This window comes from Hyperolius riggenbachi, chromosome 5 (assembly GCF_040937935.1).
Source record: "Hyperolius riggenbachi isolate aHypRig1 chromosome 5, aHypRig1.pri, whole genome shotgun sequence".
In the NCBI taxonomy this organism is placed as follows: domain Eukaryota; kingdom Metazoa; phylum Chordata; class Amphibia; order Anura; family Hyperoliidae; genus Hyperolius; species Hyperolius riggenbachi.
The window spans coordinates 411,693,430-411,711,071 of record NC_090650.1 but is presented as its reverse complement, the minus strand read 5'-3'; the positions used below and the strand labels follow the sequence as shown (position 1 = coordinate 411,711,071).

General features: G+C 46.4%; 1 protein-coding gene across 1 annotated transcript in view; it reads left to right on the top strand.

The window, feature by feature from the left end:
- Positions 1–17,642, top strand: part of TAF2 (TATA-box binding protein associated factor 2) — a gene marked incomplete at its 5' end in the record, with an annotated part of 143,001 nt that overhangs the window by 112,877 nt on the left and 12,482 nt on the right. The window contains 2 exons of the mRNA XM_068237959.1: positions 9,187–9,419; positions 11,895–12,044. Of these exons, the coding sequence (XP_068094060.1) occupies positions 9,187–9,419; positions 11,895–12,044 (383 nt within the window). The remainder of the gene's footprint in view (positions 1–9,186; positions 9,420–11,894; positions 12,045–17,642) is intronic.

The window sequence follows — 17,642 nt, the reverse complement described above, 5'->3', positions numbered from 1 at the left end:
AGGGCCCAAAGTCCAATGAGTACCTTTAGGATTTCACAGGTCATTTTGCGGAATTTGATTTCCAGACTACTCCTCACGGTTTAGGGCCCCTAAAATGCCAGGGCAGTATAGGAACCCCACAAATGACCCCATTTTAGAAAGAAGACACCCCAAGGTATTCCGTTAGGAGTATGGTGAGTTCATAGAAGATTTTATTTTTTGTCACAAGTTAGTGGAAAATGACACTTTGTGAAAAAAACAATAAAAATCAATTTTCCGCTAACTTTTGACAAAAAATAAAATCTTCTATGAACTCACCATACTCCTAACGGAATACCTTGGGGTGTCTTCTTTCTAAAATGGGGTCATTTGTGGGGTTCCTATACTGCCCTGGCATTTTAGGGGCCCTAAACCGTGAGGAGTAGTCTGGAAATCAAATTCCGCAAAATGACCTGTGAAATCCTAAAGGTACTCATTGGACTTTGGGCCCTTTAGCGCAGTTAGGGTGCAAAAAAGTGCCACACATGTGGTATCGCCGTACTCGGGAGAAGTAGTACAATGTGTTTTGGGGTGTATTTTTACACATACCCATGCTGGGTGGGAGAAATAACTCTGTAAATGGACAATTGTGTGTAAAAAAATCAAAAGATTGTCATTTACAGAGGTATTTCTCCCACCCAGCATGGGTATGTGTAAAAATACACCACAAAACACATTGTACTACTTCTCCCGAGTACGGCGATACCACATGTGTGGCACTTTTTTGCACCCTAACTGCGCTAAGGGGCCCAGAGTCCAATGAGTACCTTTAGGCTTTACAGGGGTGCTCAAAATTTAGCACCCCGCCCACTTGCCAGGACAGTTAACAAACCCCACAAATGACCCCATTTTGGAAAGAATACACGCTAAGGTATTCCATGAGGGCCATGGTGAGTTCATAGAAAATGTTATTTTTTGTCACAAGTTAGCGGAAAATGACATTTTGTGAAAAAACAAAAAAAAACCACAAAACCACAATTTCTGCTAACTTGTGACAAAAAATAAAACATTCTATGAACTCACCATGCACCTCACGGAATACTTTTGGGTGTCCTCTTTCCAAAATGGCATCATTCGTGGGGTCTGTCCTGGCATTTTAGGGTCTCTGCAATCATTACATGTATGGCCAGTATTAGGAGTTTCTGCTATACTCCTTATATTGGGCATAAGGGTAATGCACTGTGGGCTGAAAGGAAAAATTTACGTCAAACAATCAATCAATGTGGATGAAAAAATATCTGCCAAAAAATTTTGGAGAAAAAAAAAAAAAAAAAAAAAAAAGAGGAAGGCGTCTGCCAGGACATAGGAGCTGCCGCCCCAAAAATCCAAACCCACCAGCTCGTATGCCCTGGCAAACCTGATTTATCCATTCACACCGATCGATGTGGATGAACAAATCATTGCCAGAGTTCTTTTTTGATACAAAGTGTTTGCCAAAGCATATGAATCCCCAACACCACTCCTCGGCCCATATGCCTCGGCAAACGTATCTTTTTGACTGCGGAGGAGAAATCTCGTCCTGCAGCGCTGCATGCACCGACTTATGTGTAAGCTGACAGACGCGCATTGTTCTGTCAGGATGCACCATCAGTGCTGCAGCTGATTGGTCGGTCTGGATAGAAAAAAGAGAGAAGAAAAAAGACAAAACAATACAAAAAGGAGGAGAAGGCGTCTGCCAGGACATAGGAGCTGCCGCCCCAAAAATCCAAACCCACCAGCTCGTATGCCCTGGCAAACCTGATTTATCCATTCACACCGATCGATGTGGATGAACAAATCATTGCCAGAGTTCTTTTTTGATACAAAGTGTTTGCCAAAGCATATGAATCCCCAACACCACTCCTCGGCCCATATGCCTCGGCAAACGTATCTTTTTGACTGCGGAGGAGAAATCTCGTCCTGCAGCGCTGCATGCACCGACTTATGTGTAAGCTGACAGACGCGCAATGTTCTGTCAGGATGCACCATCAGTGCTGCAGCTGGTTAGTCGTTCGCTCGGTCCACCTGGAAGGTTATTGGATGGAAAAAGGAAAAAAAATACAAAAAAAAACAAAAAACAGGCAAGCAGCAAAGCAATTACTTCATTAACATTAATAAACTGAACTTTTTTAATAAAAACCTTAACATTGCAAACTAAACATTAGCTTCTTTGCTTACCTGTTTTTTGTTTTTTTTTGTTTTTTTTAACTTACCTCCCGAGGACAAACCTCTCCTCCCCCATGGGACAATGTGCGAAGTGCAAATCGCACAGAGTTGTGGCGAAGTACATTACGCATTTTGTCCCAAGTGAAAGGAGAGGTTTCTGGCAGCCCTGTGTATTACGCTCTCTCAAAACCAGATGTTTGGTTTCACACTGCATATTGACATATCCGGTGGGTCGAGCCCGCCGCACCGTATCGTCCAAAACAGACCTTCAGGGAATACCACAAGAGTAGCATTCGGCCTAGTAATGAACTGCGTCGCCATAGACTAACATGACTTCCGGGCCGATCGAAATTGCCACAGAAGCCACGCAGTAACGTAGGCATGCACTAGTGTTAAGTCAAGCACTTCCGGCGTAGGGGGGGACCGCAAAGTGTGACTTTCGCTAGGCATTTTGCCCTAACGCATCGCAGCAGTGTGAAATAGCACTGAGAGACCCTTGTGTGCCTACCGCTGTGTCTGTAGTTCCCTACTCTCTAATAGTGTACCTGCTCATGGTACCTCTCAAAACACTCCCCTAGGCATAGTCCAGGCTGGTCAGGGCAGCGGGGACAATAAACAGTGGTGTCACGCCTTGTTCCAGCCCTGCTGCAGACACGACAGCGTTTTCTTCGGATTCGGTGACCTGGGGTACTTGGAATCGGATAGGCGTAATGCCTTCCATGCAGCCTGCTAGTTGCATCTTGGGGTTGGGCCCGGGCACCTCCTGGATACAGGAGTTCCATAGTGATCTGTCTCTGAAATTGTAGAAACGATCCAGTTCTCCCAGCCTTACTGTAGAGAACAAAGCTGTTGTAAACTGCCAATTGAATTAAATAAAAGGACACTTTTTTATACCAGCGCCTTGTTTTGCGGGAAAGTAAATAGGGCGCTAACCTCTGGTCATTGAAGTCCACCCCTCCCATGTTGGTATTATACTCGTGGACGACAAGGGGTTTTTCAATGACCTCAGTTCGCCGTTGAATTTGGACTGTCGTGTCTGCGTGAATGGTGGACAGAAAGTAAACGTCCCTCTTGTCCTTCCATTTCACCGCGAGCAGGTCGTCAGCACTCAATGCGGCCCTCTGCCCCCGTTGAAGTTTGGTGGTAATGAGCCGTTGGGGGAAGCCCCGGCGACTATGCCGCACGGTGCCACAGCATCGGATTCCTTCTAACTTTAAGTGCTGATAGAGGGCCACACTTGAGTAGTAATTGTCCACATAAAGATGGTACCCCTTCTGGAACAAGGGTGACGCCAAGTCCCACACAACCTTTCCACTGCTCCCCAGGTAGTCAGGGCATCCGACCGGCTCCAATTTGGAGTCTTTTCCCTCATAGACTCTAAAATAAGATGTATAGCCTGTGGCCCTTTCACAGAGCTTATACAGTTTCACCCCATACCGGGCGCGCTTGCTTGGGATGTACTGTTTGATGCCAAGGCGCCCGGTAAAACGTATGAGGGACTCATCTACGCAGATTTGCTGTTCAGGGGTATAAGCATCTGCAAATTTTGATGACAGGTGGTCTATGAGGGGCCGCATTTTGTGGAGCCGGTCAAAAGCAGGGTGGTCACTTTCATGACAGGTTTCATCATCATTGAAGTGCAGGAAGCGCAGGATGTTCTCAAATCGTGTCCTGGACATGGCAGCAGAGTACAAGGGAACATGTTGTGATGGGTCTGTAGACCAATAAGACCGCAACACATTTTGTTTGATTTGACCCATGTTTAAGAGAAGGCCCAAAAAAATTTTAAGTTCGGAAACTTGGACTGGTTTCCACCGAAATGGCTGGGCAAGGAAGACATTCGGATTGGCGGTTAGAAATTGTGTGGCTTTACGGTTGGTCTCTGCCACGACTAGGTCTAAGAGATCCTGGGTGATGAACAGATAAAAAAAGTCTAGGGGCGATCCTAGATTATCTGTCATCACCTGGACTCCAGACTGGGCGGTGAAAGGGGGCAGTACGGGTGCGGCGGTATCAGGGGATTGCCAATTTGGATTTGCCAGCACCTCTGGTAAACTAGGGGTAGTACGGGCCCGTCTACTTGATGGCTGCGACTGGGGTGTTACTACACGTGCCACCGAACCAGTTTCAACTTCCACGCTGGTGCTCGCCACTTCACCAGGGTGTACGGAAGTACTGGTTCTAGGTCCAGGAGATGCTGTGCTGCCTGCCCCACCATGAAATCTCAGACCAGCACGAGCACCACTCTGCTGCCCTTGAGGCTGATCCTGCGCCACCTGCTGTCCAACGACATGGGGTGTGGTACGGCTGGCTCTAGCCGGGACCTCAACCTCGTCATCACTATCGGTCAGTGAGCCACTGCTCAATTCAGGTACAAACTCTGACCCAGATGATTCGTCGAATGGTTCGTCCCAATCGTCCTCATCCGACTGGGCCATGTACCTGAGAACCTCATCATCGGAATACCCCTTTTTTGCCATGGTGGACTGCTAAATTTAGGGGGTATTCCTCTGAGACTACCCAGAAAAAAGAGCACCTACTTAGCGAAAGGGAGTATTTGAGCGGTAGAAAGCTGTGATCACTGAGTTTTGATTAAAAAAAAAATCAAAACTGATGTTTACAGTGCACAGCTAGTGTACAGTGGTTTTTGCAGTGATCAGAAAAAAAAATTCTGTCACTGCGGTGGGGTGGGCTGAACGCAAGTGCAGGCGAGCGATCAGACCTGATCGGGCAAACACTGCGTTTTTTAGTGGATCCTAGTGACCCTAATAGATCTGACTGCGATCAGTAATGATCACTTACAGATACTATATAGTAACAATGTTGATTAGCGACAGTGATGACGCTAATTAGTGACTGTGGTGCAGTGGGCTGAGCACTAACTGACACTAACAAAGGGGCCTAGCTAACTGGCCTAACTGCTAACACTAGTGATACTAAAAAAGTGACAGTTTCCACTGATCACTGTTTTTAGATCACTAGGATAGTGACAGGGGGGTGGTGGCGAGTGGGGAATCAGAAGCAATCAGAAACAATCACAGGCCAATCACGGGACAATCAAAGCCAATCACAGGCCAATCACGGGACAATCACAGGCCAATCACGGGACAATCACAGGCCAATCACGGGACAATCACAGGCCAATCACGGGCCAATCACAGGCCAATCACGGGGCAATCACAGGCCAATCACGGGACAATCACAGGCCAATCACGGGACAATCACAGGCCAATCACGGGACAATCACGGGCCAATCACGGGACAATCACGGGCCAATCACGGGACAATCACAGGCCAATCACGGGACAATCACAGGCCAATCACGGGACAATCACAGGCCAATCACGGGACAATCACAGGCCAATCACGGGACAATCACAGGCCAATCACGGGACAATCACAGGCCAATCACGGGACAATCACAGGCCAATCACGGGACAATCACAGGCCAATCACGGGACAATCAAATACAATTACGGGACAATCAAATACAATGACAGCACAATATGACAGCACAATCAAATACAATGCACTGGGAAGGTGATTGGGGGGGGGGGGGGGGGGTCTGAGGGCGATCTGAGGGTGAGGGGGGTTGATTAGGTGCCCGCACGGGGCAGATTGGGTCCTGATCTGATGGGTGGCAGACACAGGGGGTGACCGATGGGAGGTCAGTGAGTGATTACAGGGGAGAATAGATGTAAACAATGCACTGGGGAGGTTATCAGGGGGGGGGTCTGAGGACAATCTGGGGGTCTGGGTGGGTGATCAGGTGCCCCCAAGGGACAGTTTAGGGTCTGCTCTGATGGGTGGTGGTGACAAGTGACAGACAGGTGATAGACAGGTGGTCAGTGGGTGAGGCAGATGCAGTACAGTATACAGTATACAGGGGTGGGGGGCTGGGGGGGGGGTCTGGGGGGATCTGAGGGTAGGGGGGGGGTGATCAAGGGACCCTAGGGGGCAGTTAGGGACCTAATCTAAATAATAGCGTCGGCAGATAGTGGCAGGGGGTGATTGATAGGTTTATTAGGGGGTGCTTGGGTGCAAACTTGGGTCTGCTGGGGTGGTCAGGGGGGGTTCTGAAGGCTGGGGTGGGCGATCGGGGGGTCTGTGGGTGTAAAAAACCTGTTCTGTGCTTGCTCTAACAGGGCTGCCTCCTCCTCCGAGATCCGTGCGAAGATGCGTGCAGAGGAGGAGGAGGCAGCCTGTATAATACACTTTGTTACGTAAACAAAGTGTATTATACAATACTATTGGCCAGATCGTATTTTTAAACCCCGCCGGCGCTGCTAATTGGCCGGCGGGGTATCGGGCAAGGTGGGCGGGACCTTTCGCCGCGGGGAGCGCGCGTCATAGATGACGCGATCGCTCCCCGGACACGCCTTAAGGACCCGCCGCCGTCAGGCGTATTGCGGTCCTTAAGGCGTCCACTTTGCCGCCGCCCATGGGCTGTGGGCGGTCGGCAAGTGGTTAAACAATGCACATTGCCTGGCTGTCCTGCTGGTCTTTTGCCTCTATGGCAGCCATTCATCAAGCGATGGAGAATAATCTCTGCACACAGCAATAAGTGTGTGCTAAGGCCTAGAGAAAACAGTACATAGACTTTGCAACACACTATTGTAGCCCATAGAACCGCACTACACCAAAGTTTATAGAAATAGTATCACAATTGTATTTGGTATAAAAGATGTCACCACAAGTAAATAAAAAAACAAAACATTTAAAATAGATCTCTCCACAAGAACCATATGCTCAGAAATATTTGCATCATATCTAGCCAATAGGTCTACAACCAGATATGAAATATATATTCAGTATAAATGGTAAGCTGTGGTGTTCAGTTAGAACCACCAATCAGTTGCAGAACCCGGGTTCAAATAAGTATTGCATCAAAAATCAGTAAACAGTGATATAGAGGCACTAGGACTATAATAACCCTATGAATATTTAAAGTGCATCATTCAAACAACAAAAGAATAATTTTATAAAGTGCATCAAACAATGTGAGCAGCTATGAATCCAAACAAGATTGAACAGTAAAAGTGATGAGGCGACTATGATCTCAGAGACGTTAGCAGTGGTGCAAGGGGTGAGGCAATACTATATTGAGACCATAGAGCAAGAGAGGAAGTCAATGTGGAGAGGAGGAGAAAGCACCCGGCGGACGGCTCCATCTGTATCGCGGCATCCAAGCCGCTTTTTTAAGAGATGCTGGGGGGAAGCTGAGGACGCCGCGTTACCGGTGGAGCCGTCTGCCGGGGGCTCCCTCCTCCTCTCCACATTGATCCCTCCTCTCTTACTCTACGGCACTTACACTGTGCACCCCCCCCCCCCTCCCCGATGCCCAGTGTAAGTGATGCATTACTTGTCCACGGTCTCCACTTGTCCCCCGCTGGCTCTGGGCGCACTCTATTCTCCATACAGGCGCCCCATGTGGTTGCCTAGTAACGTGGCCACGTGTGTGATGTCTGATGTGCGTGCGTGCGTGGTGCGTGTGTTGCATTTCTGATCAGCGCTCTCATTGTTCGGCCTGTGAGTTTAGGTGGACGACCTTGTCTTGGTAGGTTTACAGTTATGCCATACGCCTTCCATTTCTGAATGATCGCTTGAACAGTGCTCCGTGGGATGTTCAAGGCTTTGGAAATCTTTTTGTAGGCTAAGGCTGCTTTAAATTTCTCAATAACTTTAACCCTGACCTGTCTGGTGTGTTCTTTGGACTTCACGGTGTTGTTGCTCCCAATATTCTCTTCGACAACCTCTGAGGCCGTCACAGAGCAGCTGTATTTGTACTGACATTAGATTACACACAGGTGCACTCTTTTTAGTCCTTAGCACTCATCAGGCAATGTCTATGGGGAACTGACTGCGCTCAGACCAAAGGGGGCTAAATAATTACGCACACCCCACTTTGCAGTTATTTATTTGTAAAAAAAAGTTTGTAATCATGTATGATTTTCGTTCCACTTCTCACGTGTACACCACTTTGTATTGGTCTTTCACGTGGGATTTCAATAAAATTGTTTCATGTTTGTGGCAGTAATGTGACAAAATGTGGAAAACTTCAAGGGGGCCGAATACTTTTGCAAGCTTGCAAGCCACTGTATATGTATATATAGATGTGTGTGTATGTGTGTATATATATATATATATATATATATATATATATATATATATATATATATATATATATATATATATATATATATATATATATTTCTCAGCATGTGACAGGCAACAGCTCCCTCCCCCTTCAGCCTCACAAACTGCATCACCAGCTGAAACTAAGAGCAGAGACCTGTCTGTGAGAAATAAACAAAGCACACACGCAGAGCCTGCAGGGGGCGTGGAGAGGGAGTGCATAACTTCTCCCTACCACAGCAGATGCAGTGCATTCCTCCCTGGGTTGACAAAGCTTGACAAAGAAAAGAAGATTAGATATATTACATAGACCATGCAACTAGAAAAGGCTGCAGTAATCCAGACCACATAAGAATAGGTATAGGAACTTATAGGATAGAAAATATAAGGCTGAACATTTTGTTACAGAGTCTCTTTAATACTTTTAGCCATCCAACATTCCAATCAACAAAATCTTGTATTCCAATCGACCAAATCGTTCCACGTCGATTTTCACCAAATACCGTGTGGTTTTCTGCACTTTTGGATCGTAAAAATCTGAACGAATGATCGCATCTGAATAAAATATTGTAGCATTAACTAGTTACTTACACCGCATACAGTAAGTATATCTACGTCCCTTGAGACTTCACCTTAGCTCCAGAGGCATAGATATAAAGACTCTGCCAAGATTGCCCGCCGCACGCACGCTCCTTTGGATGTTCTCACTGCCACCCAATAGGACACTGATCGGTAAATGGGAACAGGTGTTCCCAAAGTCGATAAGAGTGCCTGTAACGAATGAGGCTTTACAAATGTTTTGTTGTTTTACTGTTATCAATTCCTGTCTGTAGGAAAAGGGCTGCCTGATGGCCTTTCGTCATTCTCTCCTATGACCTTCCTCCCCAGGTACATCACATGACTGGAGGCTGCGCTGTGGGGCCGTGGACCTCTACCACACGCTCTTCGGCTTAAGCAGACCTTCTTGCCTGCCATTACCGGAGCTGGGATTAGTCCTTAATCTGAAGGAGAAGAAAGCCGTGCTGAACCCCACCATCATTCCAGAGCCGGTGACCAGCTCGCAGGACGCCCTGCCAAACAACATGCTGGGGCAAGTCGCAGGATTTCCAAGCAGCATAAAAGTAAGATTAATCAAATATTTGCCGTTTAGAGTTGAGTGCCGCAGCTGCAGCTTAATGCGATGTTCTTAGCTCAGGAATAATCCGCAATGCTGGCAGCACAAGCCACACGGCTCACACACATTCACCTCAGCCTGCTGGGGTTTTATTCCTTCCCCTTTGACATTTATCACAGTAACGATTACGACATTGAGAACCTTATCCTGACCCCTGTTCCTGTGACAATTGTAACATTCCGGAATCCTCACTCTCTACCCCGGTGCAACCTTTCTGTGAGGATGGAGGGGAAAGCAATGAAGAACTGGCAGATATGTGAACACCATATTCAGGGATATATGGATTTGCAGATCATGAGACTGAACAAAAAATGCTGAAGTCACAACCACACAACTGATATGTGACAGTAGCAACAATGGACAGAATTAAAGTGTACCTGTAGCTCAAAAAAGTTACCCTAGGGCAGGGCTGGGCAAACTTTAAGCAGCCAGGACCACATACAAATAAACACAAACAGAACATTTATATGGCGCTTTTCTCCTGGCGGGGGCGGGCTCTATAGGCAGTAGCCGTTTTAGGGAGTCTTGCACACAGTCTCCTACTGCTGGCTTACTGAACAGGAGGAGCCAATATTCAAATCCAGGTCTCCTGTGTCAGAGGCAGAGCCCTTAACCAGTACACTCTCCAGCCACATACTCCACCTCTCGTCCTTCCAGCCTGCAGAGTTGCGAGCAGGAATTAACTAAAGGGTTAACTCGCCTAGGCGCCGCTTATAGCGTTGTGTCTCCATGGACACAGTGACATCATGTGACACGCAGCCACACTGGCATGTACTGATGGCGTGTCACATGACACTACTGTGGCCTGCTTGCAACTCTGTAGGGAGGGAAGAGCGGAATCAGCTGTCCATCGGCAGGCCGGATTCACACCTCATACGGGCCAGATACGACCCGCGGGAAGTACGGTAGTTTTCCCATCGCTGCCGTAGGGGGTACGTACCTTGAGAGGGTGAAGCCACTCAATCCTAAAGTGACATCCCTTGTTGTCCTCCGCAGGCCTGTTTCAGCACTGGGACCCCTGAAAAAGAGCTTGGTGCACCAAGTCGGGCCAAATTGGGTTTATACTACTGAGCTGGCATGAGCTGTCTGCAGCTGCGCAGTAACGGACCTGATCAGGCTCGACTTTTCTACTGGAGCCTGAGCAGAATAGTGCCAGTGCACAGGAGGCCACTCCTCCTGGGACCCTGCGCTGGAACAGGCTGACATATGTGGACGGGGGAAGCCTTATTAGGGTCCAGAGGCTTCCCTCTCCCGAGGTAAGTATCTGATTTCTTACTTTAAATAAATCACAGATTGACTTTAACGAAGTGCTAAACTTCATCAGTGCTGTACCGGGCACTTTGTAACTTAAAGGGAACCTAAAGTGAGAGGGATATGGAGGTTGACACATTTCCTTCCTTTTAGACAATTCACATTGCCTGGCTGTCCTGCTGGTCCTCTGCCTCTAATACTTTTAGCCATAGACCCTGAACTAGCATGCAGATCAGGAGCTCTGACTGAAGTCTGACTAGATTAGCTGCATGCTTGTTTTAAGTGTATGATTCAGACACTGATGCCAGAAAGATGAGCAGGACAGCCAGGTAACAGTCGCTGTACGCTCCCAGCCACGTGAGCGCGGCCCCGAGCAGCGAGCGCTTGCACGTGCGCAGAAGTAGCCGACCTGGCTGAATTGGCGGCCTTTACAGAGGGGAACGCAAAAGGCTGCCAGCGGAGCTGCGACGAGGGACACCGAGACTTCAAGGGGCTGGAGGAGGCCCCAGGTAAGTAGATCACCTTATATTAATTTTCTCTCATGTATCTTTTAAAGAGAATCAGTACTCTAATATTTTTAAAATAAAAAGCATACCTTTCTATTCATTATCTTCTCCTGAGCCCCTCTTTGCTTTTTCTGCCACTCCCTGCTGCAATCCTGGCTTGTAATTGCCAGTTTTAGGCAGTGTTTACAAACAAAAAACATGGCTGCTAACCAGCATGTGATAGGCTGAGAGAAGCTCAGTCTGTGACTCATATAGAGCCTGGAGGGGGCATGGAGAGGGTGTGTATGACTTCTACCCATCACAGCAGAGCAGCACATTCCTGCCTGAGCCGACAAAGGAAAAAAGATTAGATTATATAACAGAGATAATACAGACACTGTGCAACTAGGAAAGGCTGCAGTAAGACAGACCACATTAGAACAGGTATAGGAACTTATAGGATAGAAGAAATAATGCTGAACATTTTGTAACATTTCCTGGACTTAGTATGGAAAACTGAAAGCAGGCATCTTTGACAGTCCAAACGTGTACCCATATACATGATAAAAGATTTTCACTCACAATGGTCTCTGGCAACAAGCATGCAGCATCTGTATGTATTTTCAGACTAGTGAGACTTATTTCTTCCTATCAGAATGTTTGTCATGACTATGATCTGTTTCCAGGAGGAGGACTGTAAGGAGAATGTAATCTGCCTGACTGCTCACCAGCAGGGTGTGAAGCGGAAAGCAGAAGCCCCACCTGAGTTAGCACTGGAGCCAGGACAGGTACAGGAAGGAGATGGAGATAGCAATGATGTGACTCTCAGGATCAGGGTGAGGAATTATAGATGTAGCCGCCAGTGTCAGGCTGAGCAATACATCCTGACAGAGGTGTATTGGTGCATCGGTGCTCCCTCCAGGGCACCTTCACACCATATATAATTCTGTTTTTCCCAGAACGTCATTGGACAGCACCCCTGGTGAGACTTGTCTCCCTCCCAATCGTGGACAGGAACTGCAAAAGAAAAGATTTGCATAACAAATTGGCAGCCATACATAAGCCACTATCTTACCACCAGTAACTCAGTTCAGTTTCCTGTCCCGGACGGGAATGCAGAGGAGAGGTCTCCAGGATGCTATCCATGACAGATGATCGGGGGCAACGTCTTTCAGGGCTCCAGGCATGCTGTACAGTGGACAGTCGGAGCCCTGCAGCGTGGAGGAGGCTTCTCCGTATGAGGCAGCAGAGATATAGCGCAGGCGCGTTTTCAGACCAAGGTACTTCCGGGTCAACCCGGAAGTTGTCACGCGCGGCGTCCAGCGTGACTCTGATTGGGCGGCAGGGGCCGCGGAGGTGATTGCGAATCAGCATCAGCTGATTCGCTGAGGTAATTAGCAAATAGCGCGGCAGGGGCTGCGGAAATACGAGGTAATTATGCATATCTATTAAGCGGCAGGTGCCGCGACAGGGGATTATGCAAATAAATTATGCTAATGGGCTAGTCAGCTGAGCCCTGTTGTTCATGTGATTCTGGATTTAATCCTTTTCCCTGTCTCACTCTGGTGGTTTATGTGAGCATGGAGGACGCTTCTGGGTCAGCTCCTGTGCAGTCTGCCAGGCCAGCCCAAGATACCTCTCTGGCAAGTACAATGGGAATATAGATATGCAGTGTGTATATATATATATGTGTGTACTAGAGAGGGTGCTAATGGTTGGCTTATTATTATGTTTTATAGCCTGAAAAACATGAAAAGCCTGAAAAACATGATAAAACTGACAAGGGTCAGCATGCATCAAGTGGATCTAGCAAATCTGCGAAGAAATGTGCCATTTGCTCCACTCGCCTGTCATCCTCATCCTCTAAAAAGTTGTGCCAGGATTGCACAAATAAGCTGGTTAAGGATGAATCCCCTGTCATATTTAAAGATCTGATGGGTTGGATGCGGGCGGAAATGTCTTCAGCAATCAAAGAAATTAAGGATTCTGCTATTTCTTCTCAAGCTGTAGCCCCCAACCCTGCTGATGTTCCTGGCCCTAGCAGTGACGCTGCTGTTATACCTATCAATACTGGGTCTTCTCCTACTCCGCCGGCACGTATTCCTGTGCAGGCTAGGAGAAGTAGGGAGAGTGATATAGAGGCCTCAGAACTCTCTGAGGGGGAAATATCTGCATTTGAAGAGATATCTGAGGGTGAAGAGATAGAAAAAGCTGAGAAATCACAGAAATTTGCTTTTTCCCCAGATTTAATGAAAGATCTCCTAACCTCCATGCATGAAACAATGGGTATTAGATCAGAGCAAAAACCCCTGACACCCCTGGACCAGATGTATGAAAGTTTGGCGGACCCCCAATCTAGATTCATTCCGGTCCATTCTACTCTTAAATCTATGATTAAGAAAGAATGGGAAAATCCTGAGAAAAGGGCCTTTTGGCCCAAATCTTTATCTAAGCGCTACCCTTTTGCCCCGGATGATCAGGCTTATTGGGGTCCTCCGCCAAAGCTGGATCCTTCCTTTTCCAGGGTGTCAAGAAAATCAGACCTGTTGTTTGAAGACTTCGGTAACCTAAAAGATCCAATAGACAAAAAAATGGATAATGTTTTGCGTAGGGCTTGGGAGTCGGCTTCATTAACTTTCAAACCGGCTGTGGCATCAACAGCAGTTAGTCGTTCTCTGAAAACTTGGCTAGCAGACCTACAATTTAAGATTGCTAATGGAGTTTCTAGGGAAGAAATTCTGAATGACTTCCCAAAAATTACGAATGCCTCAAATTACATGGTTGATGCGGCAGATGATACAGTAAAGTTGGCAGCCCGAACTACGGCGCTAGTCAACTCGGCTAGAAGGGGAGTATGGGTTAAGACCTGGAATGGGGATACTTCCTCAAAATCTAAGCTTTGTGGTATCCCCTGTGAAGGTAATCTGCTGTTCGGTTCAAAGCTGGACGATACACTAGATCGTACGGCGGATAATAAGAAGAATTTCCCAAGGAAGCGCCCTTTTCAAAATAAGCGGCCATTTCGGGCCCCCGCCAAAAATGAAGCGGATAACAAATCTTCCAGGGGTAGAAGATGGGCCCCTTATAGACAACAAAGACCCCCCAATACCTCTACTAATACCAAAAAGACAAACAAGCAATGACGCCATCATTCCAGTGGGGGGGAGAGTCACCAACTATTTCGAAAAATGGCAACAACTGTTCAGCAATCAGTGGTTACTGAATATAATATTAGAAGGTTACAAAATAGAGTTCGAGCAGCCTCCCCCTCAAAATTTTGTCCTAACCCCTTGTCCAAAAGACCCATCTTTAAGAATAGCCCTTCAATCAGAAATAAGGTCACTTCTTCAGAAAAGGGTAATTCGTCAGGTTCCAGCAGGCCAAAAAGAACAAGGATTCTACTCTCCAGTCTTCCTGGTAAAGAAGCCTCAGGGAACCTATCGATTTATTCTAAATCTAAAGAAACTAAATCTGAGGGTCAAATACAGAAAGTTCAGGATGGACAATATCCGATCTGTAGTTCATCTCTTACAGAAAGACGACTTCTTGGCATCTCTAGACCTAAAGGATGCATATCTTCATCTGCCAATCCATTTGTCCTGCCAACAATACCTAAGGTTCGCCGTGTGGATGGAAGGAGAGGTAAGACATTTTCAGTTTAATGCCTTACCTTTCGGATTATCTTCAGCCCCATGGCTATTCACCAAGGTTATGTCTGAGGTACTAGCCCTTCTCAGGTTAGAACAGATTAATATTGTCGGTTACCTTGATGATTTTTTATTATGGGGGTCTTCTGAGAAATCCGTGTTTGATCAGATATCTACAACTTTGAGCTTCTTCCAGGATTTGGGTTGGTTGATTAATTGGGAAAAGTCTGCCCTAGTTCCTTTCCAATCCTTAGAGTTTTTGGGTTTCATTATTTCTACTAGAAAGGAGAAATTGTTGTTACCTGATAGGAAGATCAGTGCTATTATTGACAATGTTCTCTCGTTTCAGAAATTGAGAAGCATATCGCTAAGAAAGGCCATGGCACTTCTAGGTCTTCTAACTTCTTCTTTTCCGGCAATCCAGTGGGGGCAGTTCCATGCAAGATTCTTACAGATGTGGATACTAAAATCTTGGAACAGGTCTATGACGTCACTGGACAAGAAAATCGTCATTCCACAGAGTACAAAGGCTTCTCTTCTTTGGTGGAAACAGCTGGATCATCTATCTCCAGGTCGTCTGTGGAGTTTTCCTCATCAGAATACAATTACAACCGACGCCAGTTTATGGGGTTGGGGAGCCCACTTCAATTCTCAACCGGCCCAGGGAGCCTGGAATATGACGATCAGTTCACAGTCATCAAACAACAGAGAACTGCAAGCAGTGTGGCAAGCGTTACTACATTTCGGGCCCCAAATCAAGAAGTCTCATGTGAGGATAAGGACAGACAATCAAAGTGTGGTGGCTTTCCTAAACAAACAAGGGGGTACGAGGAGTCAATCCTTATGGGAAAAGACGACGAGGATCCTATTTTGGTCAGAAAGGAATCTCTCATCCTTAACAGCGACACACTTAAAAGGAACCTCAAACCAACTGGCAGACTACCTCAGCAGGAAGAGGTTGGATGCGAACGAATGGTCATTAGATCAGGAAATATTCCAGCAGGTGACGTTACAATGGGGCTGCCCAAAAATAGACTTGTTTGCAAGGAAAGTGAATACGAAATGCCAACAATTTTGTGCCCTGTTTCCAGAAGATCTACCATGGAAAGTAGATGCCTTCTCGATCAATTGGGGGGAAGTAATGATGTATGCATTTCCTCCAGTTCCGTTGCTAGCACGAGTGATAAAGAAGATTATACAGGACAGGGCTCGAGTAATCTTAATAGCTCCACTGTGGCCAAAAAAACCATGGTTCACGTCACTGAGGGCACTAGCAGTAACAGATCCGATAATATTTCCTCCTCTGCCACACTTGCTATCTCAGGGTCCAGTATGGCATCCGAACTTACACATGCTTCACCTTTCAGCTTGGAACCTGAATGGGGCATCCTGAAGTCCAAAGGGTTTTCAGATGAACTATCAGAAACTTTGATACAGAGTAGGAAAAAAGTGACTCGAGAAATATACCAAAAAGCCTGGAAAATATTTAACGATTGGTGTAGGGAAAGATCCTTTAACAATTCATCTCTTAAATCCGTATTGGAATTTCTTCAGTGTGGATATAAGAAAGGTCTTAGTATCAGCACCCTGAAAGTACAGGTATCTGCTCTTAGTGTGTTTTTAGAAAAACGATTAGCAGAGGAAAATCTAATTGTACGTTTTTTTCAGGCTTTAAAGAGACTTAAGCCAGCAATTAAAACAAAAGTACCTGCTTGGGATTTAAACATTGTTTTACAGGGTTTGTGTGAGGCTCCGTTTGAGCCATTAGCGCAAATTTCGGAAAAATTTCTTACCTTAAAAACCATTTTCCTGCTGGCAATTACTTCAGCCAGGAGAATTGGTGAATTACAATCACTATCCATTAGAGAGCCTTATTGCACCATTTCAGAGGATAGAATAACATTACGTCCTGATGCAGCCTTTCTACCCAAGGTAGTTTCCTCTTTTCACAGAAATCAGGAGATCTTCCTACCCTCCTTTTGCGAGAATCCTAGTAATGAAAAGGAAAGGAGACTCCATTCCCTTGACGTAAGGAGATGTCTTATACACTACATGGAAAGAACAAGTTCCTGGAGGAAAACTGACGCAATGTTCACCCTTTTTGCTGGAAAACAAAGAGGCAACAAAGCTTCCAAAGCAACGCTGGCACGATGGATAAAACAGGCTATCACATCAGCGTATCAGGTTCAAGGAAAGCATTTAATCTCTCCAATCAGAGCTCATTCTACAAGAGCAATATCAACCTCCTGGGCAGAGAGGGCAGGGGCATCTATAGAACAGATATGCAGAGCTGCTACCTGGTCAAGTCAGAACACTTTTGTGAAACATTATCGTCTAAACATCTCGGCTGCAGCAGACTTATCATTTGGAAGGAAGGTGCTGCAGGCAGTGGTCCCTCCCTAGATCCTATATCTTGTACATCGTCTCACCAGGGGTGCTGTCCAATGACGTTCTGGGAAAGACAACTTTACTTACGGTAACGTCTTTTCCAGTAGTCAGAAGGACAGCACCCCTGCAACCCGCCCTTCTTTTGGGTGGAATAATAATTATGTAAGTAAGCATCTATGCGGTCCGTGTCATCTATTGTATTAACTGAGTTACTGGTGGTAAGATAGTGGCTTATGTATGGCTGCCAATTTGTTATGCAAATCTTTTCTTTTGCAGTTCCTGTCCACGATTGGGAGGGAGACAAGTCTCACCAGGGGTGCTGTCCTTCTGACTACTGGAAAAGACGTTACCGTAAGTAAAGTTGTCTTTATTGTAAAGTGGAACTCCAACCAAAACACT